Source organism: Rhea pennata, chromosome 4 (assembly GCF_028389875.1).
Source record: "Rhea pennata isolate bPtePen1 chromosome 4, bPtePen1.pri, whole genome shotgun sequence".
Lineage (NCBI taxonomy): Eukaryota > Metazoa > Chordata > Aves > Rheiformes > Rheidae > Rhea > Rhea pennata.
Genome location: NC_084666.1, coordinates 25,666,710 through 25,685,376, shown reverse-complemented (window position 1 = coordinate 25,685,376; position 18,667 = coordinate 25,666,710). Strand labels below are relative to the sequence as shown.

Below are 18,667 nucleotides of genomic sequence, written 5' to 3'. Positions count from 1 at the left end.
GTCACTGTCCTGGTTTTATATCCCTGGCGCCATTTCACAGATATGACAGCACAGAAGTGACGTGCCTAGAGCGATGTTTGATGAGACACATCCAGAAGCACCAAGTAATGCATCTGCCCCATCTCTCCTGCTAACAGCACTGCCACTGTTACTGACTAAGATTTCAGTATTGAAGGAAGCAGAGTATTTTTAACAGAGACAAATGTTTTGCTAAGAAAAAAGAAAAACACCCAACAAACTCCTCTGACTGGCAAATTTCTCCTTAACAAAAAGAACTGTCTAAGGGAATGCAGGTGGTAGAAAAGTAGAAGCCTTTCAGAAGTTACTGCTTTTCAGCCTGTATGCATCTTGAAGGAACAGCAAAGACAAACACTGAACATAGCGGGCAGAGAAAACATGACTTGTTTATTATTGCCATACAACTGTAAAGGAAGTATGCTCATCCGCTGGCAAAGTTTCTAAGGAATAAGTCTACGGAAAAGACATCCCTAACTGAACCAAGTCTCAACAAGGAGAATATAGCATAATAATGAGGCAAGGCTAGGAGGTGTGATTCTGAGATAACAATACCCTTAGGAGTTACACCAGTATTAAAGGCAACTTTATTACTCCTATGAATCTTTGACGGAAGAATAACTGTTGCTACAGATGATCTTTCAACCATCCATTATTCCAGCTTAAACCCACATGCTAGGGAGCCTTGACATTTTACGATTACAGAACATTAGATTAAACGAGACTTTTTATTTTGCTGTAGTAACCCATTATACTTCACAAGGCTGATATAATCTTTCAGTGAAAGTGAGATGCAGTAATTGAAATGAGATGCTGCACCTTTAATAATGCAGACTGATGTAGCAGCCTCACAGGGTTTTTCATTTGGTGCCTTTATTGTAAGTCTTCTGTGTGCAACTAATACAGTTCACTTTATTATTAAGATGGCACTCTCTACTGAAATAGCACATGCCAAGCTAAGCTAAAATAATAGAACTGGTTTACTGTTACACAGCAGGAAGCATGGCTGATAGTCATGCAAAATTTACTACATGAGCATAGCCAAACTCTGGTTTCCTACAGCAAATGACTGTTGAATCAGCAAGTCCATAAAATTCCAAAACCCTATGTTCTTCAATAAAGAGACCACATCAAATCTATCACAATTCGAAGCACTCTCACGCAACACACAAACTGTTAAAAACGTAAGCAGCCTTTGCAGCAAGAATCAGAGCCGTGGCCCTTTTTTCTGCTCAGGGTACCCCTTAGCACTACTAGTTCAGAGCTCCTGGCTTGAGACAAAGAGAGAAAGATCCCCTACAAGGATCCACCCAAACTTCAGTGCAAAATAGATTCCCTTGCTCTGTAGGGTCCAGATTAAAGTAATTCTCACAGAGGAAAAAGACAACATCTGGCACCCAGGAGCCCTGCTCTGATGAAAAGTTAAGCATCTAAGGAGTACCAGAAGGACTTTTGAGACCTTTGGACCAGGAAAGTACCTCGGTCCTCCTGAAGATCTAGACATCCACTACTTTGTGACTTAGCTCCTCACCCGTAAAAGGCCATTTTTCTTTCCAGTCCCACCAGAGTAAAAATGCACTGCAGACGACAGGGTGGATTTCCATCAGTGCAGCACAATGGTAATAGCCCTCCCATGAGTATTTAAAACAGATGAGAATCCAACTTGTGAGTCACATAACTTTTATTCTTTAGAAATCAAAATTTCTAACTTATTCTTAGAAATCAAAATGCACAGCAAGGTCAGAGTTTCTTACATGTGTCTTTTACAGCCTAAAACAGGTTTTAAGGTGCCTCACACCATTAAGATCCTCACTAGCCTGTCTTCTCCATGTTAAAAGAGTTTCACCACCCCTGCTTACAACCATTATCACTTATTTTATTTTGGTTTAAGAGAAAAGTCATTTTAAATGAGTAGAACTGAGCTGGAACAGACATTACATTGGAAATATTCTTTGGCCTAGAGACATTAGCATAAGTTAATTGGATAAAATTACAGAGCTAGCCAAAGCAGATGAGTCTAGTAGCCATGCACAGCCTGATCCTCATTTCCAAGTTCTTGTTTTCACCCAAATCAATAACGTTTGATTCATTGAATGATGATACCTGCAACATTCATTCCTCATATTTCATTTGTAAATGAATGTTGCTTTTCATTAACTTCAGAAGTGCCATATTCTGCATAATTTATAGAATGGTCAATGCTAATGACATTTCTGAAGAAAAAATAACCCTTGTGCTCCAGAGCTTAAGCCAAACAAGGATTAAAAGGAAATCTAAAATGTTAGAAAAATTAAGTCACATTTGCTTTATAGGTAGCTTCTTCCTCCATCCTCTTAACAGCATCCACTTTGGGCACTGCTGCAAAAGCAGATGTTTCCCCTGCAATGCCTCTAGTGTCACAGCAATGTTCTAGGTTCCCAAAATGCTCCCTCACACAAGAGGATAGCAGGGATAGTAACAGTTCCACAAAGCACGTTACAGCTCTGTCATTCATATAGCAATCAATTTTAAAAAGTGAACAAATAAGCGTAAGAGGATATATACAATGTCCCCTGTGCATGTGGATCTCTCTGACCTGCTCCAGGGGCACAAGGAGTTAAGGTTGTCTTCTGCCCTTCTCATCAGGCCCCAGTTCTCACAAGACCACGCGTGAGAACTCCTGTCACAGTGAACGGCAGAATAAACTGCCCAAGAGGGAAGCTTCCTCCTGATCCACAAGTTTCTGCTCTTAAACTGGAAGATTTATACTCCCTTAGTGATTATCATGCCTGGAGTCGTTGCTGGCAGCTTCTTTACCTACACAGAATTGCTTAGCCATTGAGTTCTTGGCTTCATTAGCAGGCGGCAGAACTCCCTGGCACAATGTATAGATATTGTATGGACTGTATGGATAACAAAGTGATGTGCCTGTCTCTTGGTCCTGTATTATATGGATGGATAGATAGAAACCACTGTATTCACCTCCCTGAGACAACCAGTATTCATTTATACTCCACTTTTCCCCTTTTAGTCTGCCTTTTCCCTATATATCACCTTTCATTGACACATAAGCCCTTCTTTTCTTGTTCCTCACTGTTCTTCTGTCTGCGGTCCTACACCAGCCAGCTTACTATGTCTGTACAAATTCAGTGGAGTCTGACACAGCATTACCTTTTTGGCTGATACTGGAGTAAACCATTATTTTTGATATACTGAGAATTTGTAACTGAATTGCCTGAAGTACTCCCCGGAGTTGAAGAGAATATTAGAAGAAGGGAAAAAAATAATAGCGATTTGCCTAGCCACTGCTGAAAACACAAACTATTGAGGCTTACTAAAAGCTGCAGATTAAATTCAAAGCCTGCCGCTGAAGGAAGCTGTTACCCTGCTATCTTGGTTTATACCACCTTCATGCGTGTTCTGTACCAGCAATCAGATGAAGCGCTATTTAAAGTCACTCTATTGTTGCACGCCAAAATATTTAACTATTAAATTTCACCCACCACCTGGCTGCCCTCACATTTTATAACACGAGCGCACAGATCCATTTTTCCGCCCTGCCCGAAGACCGCATTTCTGTCGCTAGCCGAGAGGAGCTCGGGCAGAGGGAGCCCCCACGGGAGCCGCCTGCCCCGATCCTCCCCGGCCCGGGGACCTCTCCGCGACCTGTGCTGCGTTACCTGCGCGGCCGCGGCCAGCAGCGCGGGCGGGAGGCGCCGGAGGCTGCGGCGGGCAGCGGGGCGCGGGGCGCCTGCCCACCGCGCGGGCTGCCCCGGCTCGGGGCGCCGTCCGCGCCCGCGCCGCGGCTCTGCGCGCCCGCGCCGCTCGCACCTGCGCCCCGCCTGTTTACCGCCGCTCCGCTCACCGCGACCCAGCGCCGGCGAGCGGCAATGCGATTAAGCGATTAAGCGCGGGGAGGCAGCGGCGGCCGGGGGCGCCCCGAGCCGCGGCTCCGCGCCGCTGCGCCGGGGCGCTTCGCCCGCAGTGTGCAGGGCGCGCACCCGTGCGGCACAGCGTAGCGCGGACTAAAACGCCTGCAGTCCCGAGCCGAGGGGGGAGAAGCCAGATCGCCAAAGGGGGTGCCCCAGTGGAAGAAGTACGCGGTACACACACGCACACACGCCGTACACACGCGCGTCCAGCCTGCATCCGTTCCAGCGGGCGAGCTTACCTCGATCCACTTCTGCGCCTCGGTGAAAGCTAGCTCGGGCTGCGGCGAGTCGGGCGCGGGCTGACCTTCCTCCAGCCCGAGCCCGGCACTGGCCATTTGCGGGTCCCCGCCGCGCCCCGGCGCGGAGCGAGCCGCCAGCCCGAGGGGAGCCGCAGCGGCGGCGCCGGGAGGCCCGAGGCCGCTGCCGGCTTCTCCCTGCCGCGGAGGCGGGGAAGGGGCGGCGGCGGCTTTGCAGCCGAGCTGGCTGCGGCTCGCCTGCGGTAACCTCGCTGCTGCTGCTGCTGCTGCTGCCGCCGCTGTCCCGTCCTCCCGCCCTGCCGGGAGCCGGGCTCGGTCGTCCCTCGCCTGCCACCGCCCCGCCTGCAACGCCAGCCGAGCTGCCAGCTAAAAATAAAACAGACGGGGCGAAGCCGCTTTGCCTTCAGCCCATGCAAATGCCCGCGCCGCCGCCTCCCCGCCCCGCTCATCACATGCGGCGCTGCGCAACCCCCGCGGCGGCGGGCGGCCCCGCACCGCCCCCGCGCCGCCCCTGCGCCGCAGGTGCGGGCCGCCGGCCTGCAGCCCTGCCGGGGTGCTCTGCTGGCTCGGCAGACTTTCCTGGGGGTTGCGGAACCTCTCAAAACGTGATTATAGCATTGCAGAAAGCCACGAGCGTGCCCGAGAGGGTCCCGGCTTTCTGCAGTGTGCTGGACATGGAGGTGCTGTGCTAAGAAACAGTCTATGAATATTCTTTTTCTCTTTATACAAGGGAAGACAGCAAACTCCTGCGAAGACTTGCAGGCCTAACTTCTGTCATGTGCTCCAGCAGAAGGGCTCTGGAGCCTAAGGTGCCGCAAAGAAGTTTCTAGAAACCAGGAAGACAAAATTTTCACGTGGCGTTTTTAAAGGCAGGTCCTACAAATATCCATCCATCCGTTCATAAGTGTTTGAAAGAGGAGCCAAATTGCTGGTTTGTATTTGGCTGAGCTTGCAAAGATAGCTGAGTGCCGGAAACCTAGGTTTCCAGATATTAACCCTTACTGCTAAAGGGAGGTGCATTTTCAGCGGGAGGTTCTTGTCGTAACCAAGCACCTTTCTGGTCTGTGACGGCTGTCAAGAAATATCAACTAAAAATAGATTGTGGGATCTACTTTTCAACATTACTTTAGGTATAAATCTGCCTCAGTTTAAAGACTTGAGATTTCAAATCTTGTTTATTGACATTAGTGAAAAATGCTCTTCAAGCAGAAATATAACGCATAACTTCACATGCTTATCCCCATCTCCCTTCTGAGACTGTCTCTCTGCTGTTCTCTGACTTTTGTTTTGGTCCCTGTTCACTGTTTGAAATTTGTTGGAGTCACAAAGGTCCTGAAAAACAGCAGAAGACGTTGGTAGGGATTTTCCTGAGAACTCCAGGTAAAGAAAAATATCATTTTTGGTAACCTAATCTCCAACATTTAAAGAGAAATGAGAAGTATATTTTGAAATATTTATGCTAACATAAAATATTTTATGAATCTCATAATATGTAAATAATGCTGATGTATATCAGACCTCAATTAGATTTATTCTCCTGAGGCAATGGTAGACTAACCAGTTTAAAATAATTACCTTCTTTTTCACTGTGAAATATCATATATACAATTTTGCCATCTGACGATCTCATCACCACCTCTTAGAGAACTAGAAGAACTGGAAAAGAGCTAAGGTTACCATTGTACCGTAAAGCGCTTGCCTGATGCAGAGAACAACGCGTGCCGAGCGCCAGGCTGCGAGGCGGCCGCTCGTTTCGCGTTTATACAGGCAGTTCTCACCGATCGCTAAGGCCGATGAGCCGAACGCCTTTAGGCACGCTCTGTACCTCTTCCTAGGATTGGGACTCAAACTGGTAACACCTACAAGAAAGGGTGCATGGCTGCAAAGCCTGCACAGGCCTTTTAAAAGCCCTGCCTTGCATTTAGGAGTATAAAAACACCATTTGAGTGGCAGCAGGAATCTGGCCACTTCTTCCCTAATCCTAATCCTGAACTTGCTTCCCGTTTGGTCAAGTGGAGGCAGCATCCCTGCCTCCCTGTTCCCATGGAAACTCAATCCTAGCATCAGCTAGGATTTTTTTTTTTTTTTTTTTTTAAACCACCATCTGCCTGGGGAGTTGCAGAGCTTTCTCTAAGCCCTTTGAATACCAGTTATAGGTTTTTCAAGGTTTTCCTTTCCCTTTTGCAGCCACCCCAGCAACTAGTGCGGGAGGCAAAATATGAAAACAAGCAGCTTGGGAACTCCAGTAATGTTTTCCTAACACCGCTCTGCTACTCCTGACCAAAAACATTACCAGAAATGTAGCCGTTCCCTGTTGCTCAAATCAGGCAGTGGACTTTGGAACAGCAACAAAATTCTGATTTTTTTCTTGCAGCTGTTTGCAGAGCTTTCCTCTTTTAAAACAAATGTTTCAGTTTTGCTTCTTTGTTTTCATTTTCAATAAAATTCAAGCTAGTACCTCAGCAGTGATCATCGCTGGTAACAAACTTGCCTCTGCACTCATTAGACGCAAGAAAACCTATAGAGGAGCAGATGTAGATGTCAAGCTTCATCTCTTTTATATAGGTGCAGTCACCCTTCCCAAAAGGAGACTGTGCATATGCACATTGTAAAGTAATTGTATACTAGTTGTGGGGAAATGTGTAATATGGCTGTTACAGGGCAGTTATAAGCAGAGGAAAATGGTCTTCTCTGATTGTCGGGGATCTCTGCTGCCAGATGAAGAGAGAAGAAAAAGGCTTTTATTAAGAGAGTTCCGGGTACAGTAGAGGTTCAACTTGTATCATACTGGCCAGTTTGGCCTCCTACTCAATTTAGTTTTCTCAGCTGCAAAGGAGAACTATCCTCTTCCTTTTTCTCTCCAACATAAGATCTAAAATGTTTAATACATTGAATACCAGGAGTGGGGGGTTTATGAGGCCTGATTTGTGTCACAGCAAGCCTGATTTTTTTTTTTTTTTTTTTTTTTTTTTTTTTTTTGTATAGTAGCAATAAAGAGTTTTCTAGGAAAATGTGTGGTGAAATTTTTGTCACTATAGTGCATCTCCCTACGGGAGAGGGGCTATTTTTCCACACTGAGCTCCCTGTGGAACTACTCTTAGATGAGGTCTCTGTGCTCTTGTTCCTTTTTCTGGTTGTGTTAACCTGATAACAAACCTTCTTTTGCAAAGAATATCTGACATAGTGTGTTCGCAGTAACAAAGGCTCCCCCTCTTCGGAGCAATTCTCTTTTATCACAATACATTGTGCAAAGAGCAGATGAGATTCCTCTATTTCTATTTTACCTGCCATACTAATTTTGTAAGCAGTAGGCCGCTCTGACTAAATATCTTCTCAATTGTTTACTCAGGAACTTTTACACATTCCATTGGTTTACTTGCCTTTTTTGTCCTTTTAACAAATCACTGACTGTCACATGGAGAACTTGAGGCCATATGATATTATTTTAAAAACACTGCTTGGAATTCCCTAATTCTCTAGAGTATAAAACAGGGATACTCACTTCCAGCACAACTCTGCATAAGTTATTTCAGCGCGGTGCCTGCTTGGGCATGCAGCCGGTGAGCACCACGGGGCTTGGGCAGCTCCAGGGAGCACTGTGACTGCCTGGCGGAGGTGCAGGAGCTGGGCAGCCCTGCCGTAAAGCAATCCTTGCTTGGTGTTAACACCTCTTAGTGGGTATTAATCCTACTGGAGAATATTTGGAGATTCTTACTGGCTCTCAAAGACAGGTTGGAAAGGCGCTTTCGCAGCTTGTTGTGTGTCTAGAGAGGGATGCGTTGGGAGGCGGGCTGAGCGAGCAGACGAGAGGAACCCTTCCACAGCGTTTATCAACACAGAGGAGAGAGTGGTGAAAGAGATCTTTTACAAAATTTTAGCATTTTCTTCATTGACAAAACTACATGCAAAGATGGTTTAACTCTCCATGGCATGCTGGCTGTCTTCAAGAGTGGGTTGATGAAGATATCCACTTGGAGGCAAGAGATGGGAAAACCCTAATTTTGAAAAATGACTCAGAGGAAAACTGTTCAAATTCAAGAGGGTTTTTTTTAATTTCAGGCTAAAAACAAGTATTACTAGAGCTTTAGTTACTTTTGCTTCTCATGAAAATCAATGATTCTGAGATCATGAGAGCATGCGGGATTTTTTTCTACCATTAAAACAGATGTTGTGACTTTGCATTTTATTTAATCAGGGCATCTGCTGTGGTACATTAACAATGTTCAGCATTTGGCTGACAGCACCTGTTTGTTTATTCCCGCCATGCTGTCTTCTATCACAGTCACTTTCTCTCTGCTACTACTCACTCAGTAACATATTGTCAGACTTGGCATCAACACTCTGTGTCATTCTGAAAATTACAGGAGGGGATGGATCATCTGTGTTTGCTCTTTCCTAGGAGAAAAGTGGTATCATCTCTTCTCACCCTGCCTGTGGAGAGAACGTGAAGCCTTTCTGCTAAGCACTCCTCCTTTATTTTGGAATCTGAGGTTGATTTTTGAAAGTTGATACACCCAATTTTTATCTGCTAGCTGAGTTGCTGAGCACTATTTGACAGTTTCCTGTTTGTCCATCGTTGCATTTAATCACATTTTTAGATTTTAAAAGCTGTTGGCTACCCAGGATCTGATCTACTATTATGCATGTTGCTATTTAGCTAGCTATGAGTCTCATGAGACAGGATGCAGGCAATTCAAAATGAGAAGTCATGTGCATAGATGCCTGTAAATAATCAAGTTGAACATCCTCTTCAAAACATGATTTTGGGGGCTTTCACCACCTCCTCTGTCCCCTGCATAACAAAAAGTGCACACTGATCAACGTCTCTCTTTTGAGTGCTCATATGCCTTTAGGGGTGGATTTCTCCCTGCCCAGCCCTTCGTACTGGTTTTGGCACCTGGACCCCCTCTTCTCACAGCCTTCACATCCTCCAGTAACAGATCTGATGGTTATGTCAAGCCTGGCTCAGCTTCTCCTTCAATCTGCAGCCACCATCAAGTCTCCTGCTCACCCAAACAACCACTTCCTTCCTTTTCCATATTGTTTTCATCAAGATCTGCCTTTCCTCTAGTACAGGAAACTCCTATATTCAAAATCCTCCTTAACAAGTATCATTTTTTTCTCCACTGGCCTGGCTTATTTCATCCCAATCTACCATAGTCCCCTGTCCATCAGTGCTCTAACGTTTTGCTACCCCATTCCATCTCATCTGTTTCAGGTGCTTCTTCCTTCCTCTAGTTCATACCCAATGAACATAAAACATGAAAACAGCTGAGAAAGAAGAGCAGAAAGAAAACTAATAAAGAAAGGCGAATTATGACAAATGTATGATACCAAGTGTTAAATGAGGTTAAAAGACATACACGGGGATGACTAAAGAGAAATTACATAAAAAAAGAAGCAGAGGAGATATCCATAGGGGAAAAAAAAAGAGCAATGGAAGGGAAGCAAAGCAACCTGAAATAAAGAGAAGTGAGGAAAAGGAAAGAATAAACCTGAGCAGAAATTAGTGAACACAACAGGTCAGGGAACGCCTTTTCCTTCTGTTTATAGCTGCCAAGCGCAGCAGGGTTCTGGTCCATACATGTCCTTTCTAAGGGCTCCTGTAAAACACATACCACATTATGAAGCAAAAAATACATACATACATAAAAAATAGAGACCGAGCTAGGGCTCGGAAGGAGAGTATGGCTCTCCCACGCTGCTCGTTTTTCCCGGAGCTGCGGAGCTCTACACTGTGAGCAGTTTCAGTCGGGAAAAGGATGTAGCAGGACAATGGGCCTTTCACCAGCTGTTATCAATGATCTTTTTAGGCAGTTAAAACAAAAGGACATTGGTGAGGAAGCGATGCTTGTAGGTTTGTGTACCTGCCAATGTGACACTCAGTGTATTTAACGTAAAAACAACAAACAGCCTTAGCTTCTATGTTGAGCTGGAAGGAGTTCAAAAGGGCAGAACAGTGTTTTCTTTCCAATTTTCTTCTCAGTCTAACTGCTCTTCAACTACTTTTTTACAGTCTAAAGACAGGAAGTGGAACCAGGGTGTTCTTTCAAACCCAATCAGATTCAGAGCAGGAATCTCCGCTTGCAGCATATACCTTCGGTAATCTCTCAGATGATTTTACACTCTGCTCATTTAAATATGGTGTCTTTGCCTATTATCATCCAACCACTAAGCAACTTACCACATTTCGCTCTCCTGAGCAATTTTTCGAGCATGCAGTGTTACTCAAATCTTTCTCAGTGAGGAAAGGCATTATACGATGGCAGGATTTTAGTACTCCCAGGAAGATGTTCCTAACCATTTCTTTATAGTGCCATCACCTAGAAAGAGGCTCTTGTAAGTTAGCTAACTTGCTTGAATTTGTTGAGCTAGTTCCCAGCCTGAGCTCAGAGAGCCCATGCCAGCTGCAAGTTCAGTCAGTGCAGCTCAGTCCATCTACCCTCAGTTCATGTAAAGATGCACAGTCAAGGCAGTTCAGCTACTTACAAGCCTGTGCAGCAAGCAGTAGCCTCAAATGAGTGCTGCAGAGCTGTGTTGTTCAGGGGGTGGAGGAGGTTATTGCCTATGAGTCAGCATGCTATGAATGTAATTAGAAACTTTTGCCAAACTGGTGTCAACTGGGATGAAAATCAAACTTCTACAATAGAGCTATACTTGGAAAAAGGTTTGGATTTGGAAACCAAGTCCTAGCTTCCAAAGTAAATTACTGGGTTCTGATATCTATTTTGGGTTCTGATAACCTCCAAAAAGCTGCAACACATTCAGCCTTTAATTTTAGCAGTTGCTTGTATCATCCAGAAAGAACTAGTGAATGATATCTTCTCTCTTCTTTTCGTAGTAACTTTTGCTGTGGAGCAGATCAAAAGGGGGAAAAGGTTATCAGGAATTAGCACTGAGCTTGATCTAAACTTGTTTGGGATACTGGCTGATGCACAATGAATGCACAAGATGAGGAAATAGGAATCTAAAAGATGAAAATGGAAAAGAAAAAAAGAAGTAGGGGCAGAAAGTAAGATAAAAAAAAGGTGAGAAACAGAAAAATGATGAATTAATTCAGTAGGAAAAAAATATGTTTTATTTACCAACATTATAATTTAGTTCCATGACACAAATATATTGTAGAAAAATTTCTCCTATGAATTGGATTTCTAAGGGACAATATTTAGCCAAGAATTGTGTGTAACTGGAAAGGAGAGAGAGACGAGTAGTGTAAGGTGTGAAGTGAGTTTATTCCCTAAAAGCAGGCTCTCTTGCTCAGTGATCTCCTGCAATCCAGCAAGCCTTGATGAACAGGACTCTCATCAAAAACCCTGGAGGCTCTTTAGTACAACAGGTAACATTCTTGGGACAGACAGCATCAGTCATGTCATCACAGACTTGGTGGCATATTCATAAGCATCAGGACATCAAAATCAGCAATCTGTCCAAATTCAGAGAGAAGACTGTTATGTTCTACTTATTTTGTTCCATCCACAATTTCAGAGGACAGGACATTATTTGCCCGTCTGTCTATATTACTGCTGTGGGTTAGGAACAGCTGTGTACATCTCCTCAGACAGCAACATTTCTTATACAGCCCTATACTACAAGCACTAACAGGATGGTAAGTCTTAGTAGTGTTACTTTGACATCTGCCATCATACATGCCAGACAAAATCTCGTTCACTGGAGCCACTGGTGGCAAAAATGTAAATTTAAGACCATGGAAACAGAATACTTCTCAATATAGGTGAAACGTGGCATTTCCTGTAACCTTTCAGTGCTTCTAGAGAATTGCTTCTTCTGCTGTTTTCCTGACCTCTTGGAGATCAAAGCTGACTTCACTGCAATCTCTGAGAACTTTTCTGAATGTAAAAGGTCCTACCTTGCAAAAATGTGAGTCCAGCAGGGCCTTCCCCATCTTTCAGGGTTGGAAGCTGTCACACGAAGGTGTGTCACTCTGCTCTTTCAAACCTAGACATAAGTTCATGCTGCTCTTGCTCCCAGCTGGTCAGATGTGAGACAACTTCTAACTAGCCGCTACATTACTGTGCCACTGAGCTTGAGTTAACAAGCCCCTTGGGCTTATTAGCTCAAGCCCAAATGCATTGGATCAGCTTTTGGATCAGAGTTGGCTCTCTTCCAGCCTGCTGTAGGAATGGATATAGTGACGCAAGTCTGTCTGCTGGACAGTGTAGACACACATATCTCCTATTTTAGTCCATGTTGATAAACTGACAGGGAAGAGAAGGATATTACACTTTTTTGAATCACTGTCTGAACTGGCAAATGATTTATTGTATAAGAGCTGCTCACCCAGAAAAAAGCAGAGGTGATGAGATTGCCAAGTAATCTCTGCTGTTAAATGTACAGCCAAAAAAGTTCATGAGGGCTGCCCTTAAAAAAGCAAAATAGAAAAAAAAATCCCTTTAAAATTATTTTCATAAGTTTCTCTTATTATTGCTTTTTAATTATGTCTTTCTGTCTGGCCAGCAAAAGTATCTGGAATTTTTCCCAGTTTAGAGACACCAGTGCTTGTCTTTGGGCCTCCAAAAGAAGCCCAGAGGTCATGAAAAACAAAATAGATAATTAAGAGGAATGGGAAAGACTTTTCTGGGAGACCACTTTACAGCCAGAATGTAGCAAAGGTTGATGTGAGGATGGAAGAGAAGACAAGAGAATCAACCTCTGGAGCACCTTGTGAGGTTGGTCAGTGTCTTGCCTCCCCCAGCAAACCTGGAGAATCATGAGCCCATCCAAGATAAAGGCCCTTAAACCCTATTGGCAATTGAGATCTGTGGGATTTTCATCCCAGCTGGCAGTGAAAGACACACAAGTAATTCCATATAGTGGAAGATTTTTCAGCAGTGCAGGGTAACTGGGCTGTGCTGGACTGGGTGGAAGCTCTTGCAGCATTTGAAACTCTTTCCCGTTGCTGTCTTGCCGGGAGCCAGTGCTGCCTCTGTATTTTGGGGTAGCTGATGCAAATGCATCATTCAAGCATTCGTGAGCTAAATTTGGGGGAACAGGAGTACTTTAGCAGTGAAAAGGGAGGCTCACGTGTAGAGAGCATAACAGCTCCTTCCAAAGAAACAAATCTTCAAGGCACATGCTATGGCAATCTGGATATGTCCCACCATCACCAGGCTGCTAAATACTCCCCTTTCCTTTCTACAGCAATTAATTTCTTAAGCTACTGAAACATTGCAGCATAGTTGAGTACAAACTGCTGAAAGCAGCAGAAGACACTCACTGAGTCGGATAACCTATCCAGGAGCCATCATGGTGCACGCACACATGCACTGGAGGCGTTTTGCTGCAGAGTGCATACCCCTCTTAAGCCTGCCAGTTCTTGGGGCTGTTTTACTGCAAAGACTGTACAGCTCTTGCTTTCTGAGGGCTTGAAAGCACTAGCGACTTCGGAAGCAATGCAGAGGAAAGAGTAAGATAGCAGGAAAACTCTTCATCCCTTCAGCGGGTGAAAATGAGCTGTGAGGAAGAGGAAGGAGAATCAACTATTTCATATGTAGGATAAGGACCTTTGAGGGTTTTTTGGGGGGGAGATTAGTTTTTAACTAAGCTCTCTTGTGAACATGGCAAGAGCGCATAGACTTTCAAAATATATTTATATTTTTCAAGCATATGGAGTCCTAATAGTTGAAGTCCCTACAGCTGAAGACTGTAAAACCCAGAGAAGAGAGAGAGGGAGAGAGAGAGAGAGAGATGGAGTATTTTTATGAAGACTGTCTGCTTCCGCAGGAATTTGACTGTCCATAAGAGGAGGCTATAAAATGGGGAGACTATGGTGCAGATAATAACCTCCAGGATTTACTTCTTATCTTGCTCTTGAACTTCTGGCCCTTGATGCATGAATTGAAATGACTTTATTCTGCATTCTGCATTTGAAAGCTTGTGGTAATATAAAAGCCATCCTATGATTAATTTCTTCTTACAGAAACGCTACTCAGAAGTGTGTAAAGAGATGTTTGCATTAGCAGATATCCTTAGTTTATAACATATTGAGTAACGGCAAAAATTAAGACTAAATTTCAAAATCTATTAAAATTCTCAAATGATTACACTATAGTTAACACATCCTTTACAGAAAAAAAAAGAAACAAATGAGTAAGCACATAATAAATCTTTCATTGTCTACATAATAAATACAATATTCTTATCAGGTATAAACTCTGGTCTATTTTTCATAATTGTAAACATAAATCTGGCTCAGTTATTATATACATTTTATGACCTACATATTTACTTTTGAAGAATACCAACATAAATTTCAGAATGATAAAGTGATTTATTATTTTAATAGATATTTACAAGTTATTAGTTCTGGTCAATAATAGCAGTTCAGCTGGAAAGAAGGATATATAACAACAATTTATCTTAAAACCCTGTGTACAACTAAAGTTACTGCTGAGACTGGAAGCAGAATATTGATACAGCTTTTTAAACAATTTTTAATATATTTTTAGGTTACCGAAGAAAGAACATAAAATGTTTTGAAGCAATGTTGAAACAACTGTGTTATGTAGAAATCATATTTTAAAACAGAATGGTGTGTGTTTGTCACTGTGGGGGGATTATGTAGGATCTAGATGTGTCTAACTGCTTATTACTTTGCTTTCAGGGTATCTTGCTGTCTAATATTTACAAAGCCCACTGTGCTGTAATGCAAGCATCGTGATCTAAGGAAAAGCCACACTGCTGAGTTGTCTTTGTGGATTTCACAAGGATTTGGGCTCTGTGAATCAAGATAATTTGTTGATACTCCTGTAAATTTGATGAATTAACAAGTCCTTTTGCAGAGAGTGTTTTCAGTCAATGGTATTTTTCAGACATGTTTTGCTGTTACTAAAGGAATTGAGCAAATTGGTGTATTGGCCCTGGTGTTGTTGAGAATGATGTTTGGAATGATGATTACTGACCAGCATATTAACAATCCTTATATAGTGTCACTTATACACGGAGTGTATAAGACAGAAGAGTCTGCAGGTTACATGTAAAAAGAAAAATAATAGAGGAAATCGTGTCTTGTAATTTGTAAGTAGTAGTTCTCTTGTAAGTAGCTGGCTCCTACTCATAATGATAATCATTTTCATACTAATGGCTTAAAATGCCCTACAAGCCATTTGGCTTTCAGTTCAGTCTGGAAAAAGCCAGAAGTTAAGTTTCAGCCAAGACTGTACAGGTTTTTGTGGAGGTTTCTAGTTTATGTAGGTGCAAAAGAAATTGAAGAACTCCACTAAATAAAAATCCATTGAGGGATATTAAATAGAAAGATATCATCTCTGCCTTCTTGGTGCCCTTCAGCCCCAGCTCCTTGTAAGCTGATACAGCATGCAAGGAGATACACCAGAGGTTTGTTTCCCTTTTATATTCTACCCTAGGGTCATGCTATTGGCCATGGCTGGGCAAGGAGCTAGATCACGCTTTGGTCTGATCCTGTATAATGCTGTAACGTTTTTAAGACTAGAAATCACTCTTGTAGTGTTTAAGGTGCATTTTCTACCCTTGGATGTGCTTTCTCGAGGTGGCACAGCCGCTGGTCGCCTCAGAAGCTCGGGGCAGAGAAGCGAAGCGTTCGGCAAGTTGCAGTGCCATCTATGGAAGGAACGCAGCAGGAGCCTGCACACCGAGGTCCCCAGCACCTTGCTCGCATTGCCTTCAGCAGCCTGATTTTGTACCTTCAACAACTAGATCACCATTTTGAACACCAACTAAAACTAGGTGTTAAATCCAGCAGAAAACTCTTGGCATCTTTAGGCATTACTGAAGCCCCCAGAGCCTGTTCAGCTGCCCCCTACTTCCCTTAGTAGCTCTTTCTCTGCCAGTGGTGTCCCAGTCTTGCATCTGTTTTTGCCAGTGGGTGTCCGTTTCCTGGTAGCCCAGAGCTGCTTGGTGGTCTCAGTTAAGGGCTAGGGGACTCTTAAATTTGGCTTTCCCCTTGCTGTGTGAGGGGCAGGCTAACAACGGGACTTAGGTCAGGCTTTGTGCAAGAGAAAATTGCCTCTTTAACATGTGTGCCTACTTAGGGGGTAAATCTGCACCTAGACCTAGTATTTCCCACCAGCCAGTTTAAGCAATGCCCCACTCAGCTTGGTGGTTTCTGCGAGTCCTGGTCACAAGCATTCATTTTGTAGGGACTCACGGTGCCTGCGTTTAGCAGCAGGCTCTGGTGACCTCGGCTGGCCACCAGGCCCTCCTGCTTCCTACCCGTTCACAGCACCACTGCTTATCACTTGGCAACCTCATGGCTTTGGGCAACAGCAAGTTTGGTTCAGAAATTCCTTCTCTAATCTCTGCCTTTCTAAAGATCCAGGATCTAATATGATCCCGTTTCAAATCAGTGTGGGGCTTTGCTGCTGACTTCAGCTGGCTCAGGAGGTGGTTTCACTACCCTGAATAAACTAGATGAACTGTTCTTAGTCAAATGAAGGCAATGATTAACTCCAGTTACATTTATAATGTCCTCTTGCCAGAACTTGCCTCATTCGGACTCTGATTCTGGCAAACATGAGGTCCAAAAAGTAACTTCATTGTGCAGCCGAATTACTTGTGCCTACCTCAGACAATGCGCTTCCATTTTCAAATGGGTAAAAGTCTGCTTGAATGTTGATATTAAAAACAACAACAGCAACTCTGAGTATGTGAAAAGCAAAAGAAAAAAGACAGACACTTTTAAAAGAAACAGTTTAAAGCCTTTCAGTACTGAAAACTACTTTTGAAATTTATTCAGTATTTTCAGAAAATGTTGTGTTGGCTTTTCAAAAGTATTAGATATCTTAGTTTTATTAAAATTTTTTTTGAATGAACAAGGAGAATTTAAATTTGCCTTCCAACACCTTTAGTTCTGGAGAGGGTAACAAAATTGTTATTAAAATCAGAGAAGTCTGAATAGCTAAGCCTAGACTCTAGATGCTGCCATTACAGAAATACAGAGTAGATCTCTCACAAGAGACAAGTTGTTTTATCGATTAGCTAAGTGAATACTTTTTTTTTTTTTAAGTTTGTAATGTCAACCAACTTGTAGACTTGTAGAGAAATGTGGCACTTTTGAGCAAATCATTGTTCCAAACTGAAAGTACAAACAGTTCATTGCTACTTAAGCACCAGAATTTTAAATCCTTTTTCTCAGGTTTAGAGGCACCTAATATAAAGTAGTGGTGTCTAAAATAAATAAGCCCAAGCAATGAGTAAGATAGGACTCCACAAGATTAATTGCATGAAAAGGAGAATCATTAGCAGGAGAAGGCTACTGCCTCTTTGGATAAATCCTTCTGCATCAACTTGATTAACACAGAAGTTCAATACAAGCTCTTGGACTCTGAAAGCTGAAGCTGGAACCAAAGTTTCACAGCATGTTTTCACATCTAATGTTTATGGAAGTGAAAAATCCAGTTCAAACTAAGGATTTAAACCTATATGCATCTCTTAGGCAGAGGTATGCTGTGCATGAATAAGGGTAGCTATGCTAGTGCCAAAGCCTTTAGCCGCAGAGATTTGGTGGGAAACGGGGGTATCTTGAGAAATATACTGTTTTGAAACACAACCCCTCATCACTGCCTGTCAGCTGTGATCCAGCATACATCATACTGCGTGAGCCAAGAGCAATGGCTAGCGTGAAGGAATGCAGCGCTGCGCTGCCTCTGCCCATCTGTTGCCTCTCATCCTGGAGGCTTTCTGGACTAGTAGGCTACAAGAAAAGAGCACATCTGGGTCACGAGTCATCAGTGAAACTCATTACTAATTTGAGTACAAAATCTATGATAGAATACAATACTTTTCTATATAAAAAGACCTTTCTAGACTGTGAAAGTTTTTTAGATAAGCTGTAGTTTTAAATGAATTGTGAAATGAGGTCCATCCACACTGTGGGCAGCAGGTATATATCTGAATGCCACAAACATGCATTACCTATGATTCTGGAAGTCTTTTTCAGTAGTCCATTCTAATTTCTGTTGGCCTTTCCTTTTTCAGTGAAGAAAGGTCAACTGTAATTCCTTAAAAGAGGTGACCTGAGTTTCAGAGCACTTTACTAATGAATATATTATGCTTTTTTTTCAGCTTAGAAAAAAACATGCACATATGATAGTACTTGCAAAGTACTCATTATAGGCACTGGAGAGATTTTTAGGGGCACCACTACATACATTTTTTGTTTTGTCGTCCATTGCAGATTTCATTGTTCGTGTTTATCTGCAAACAAAGTATGCACAAGCACTTATTAAGCTCCAAATGAGAATGAATATAAACAAACAAGCAAACAACAAGCAGAGGTTGCAAGCCCTTTCTAGCTCATGCAGCTATGTTTCCCTTCTGAAACAGAAGCCATTCGGAAAGCTTCAGTGAAAGCTTGCTTTGAAAATGAGCATTTCTGCAGACCGCTGACTGCGGTGCTGCATTGATTAAAGAGCTGCAGTAACACAATGAGTTGCCTCTGCATCATCCAGGCCACAGGCCAGAATTCTCCTGGGTGCTAACATTTTCAGT

At 43.2% G+C, this 18,667-nt stretch overlaps 1 protein-coding gene across 6 annotated transcripts in view; it reads right to left on the bottom strand.

Annotated features, from left to right (window-relative positions):
• The window catches only part of LIMCH1 (LIM and calponin homology domains 1), a 181,358-nt gene extending 176,781 nt beyond the window's left edge, over positions 1 to 4,577 (bottom strand). For 2 of the 6 annotated variants that reach the window (XM_062575496.1, XM_062575499.1), the window contains exon 1: positions 4,166 to 4,572. In XM_062575496.1, coding sequence (XP_062431480.1) covers positions 4,166 to 4,261 — 96 coding nt within the window. In that variant the 5' untranslated portion in view covers positions 4,262 to 4,572. Of the gene's footprint in view, positions 1 to 4,165 lie in introns of all 6 variants that reach the window. The other 4 variants (XM_062575497.1, XM_062575500.1, XM_062575501.1 and 1 more) reach the window with 3 other exon arrangements.
• Between the last annotated feature and the right edge of the window lie 14,090 nt (positions 4,578 to 18,667).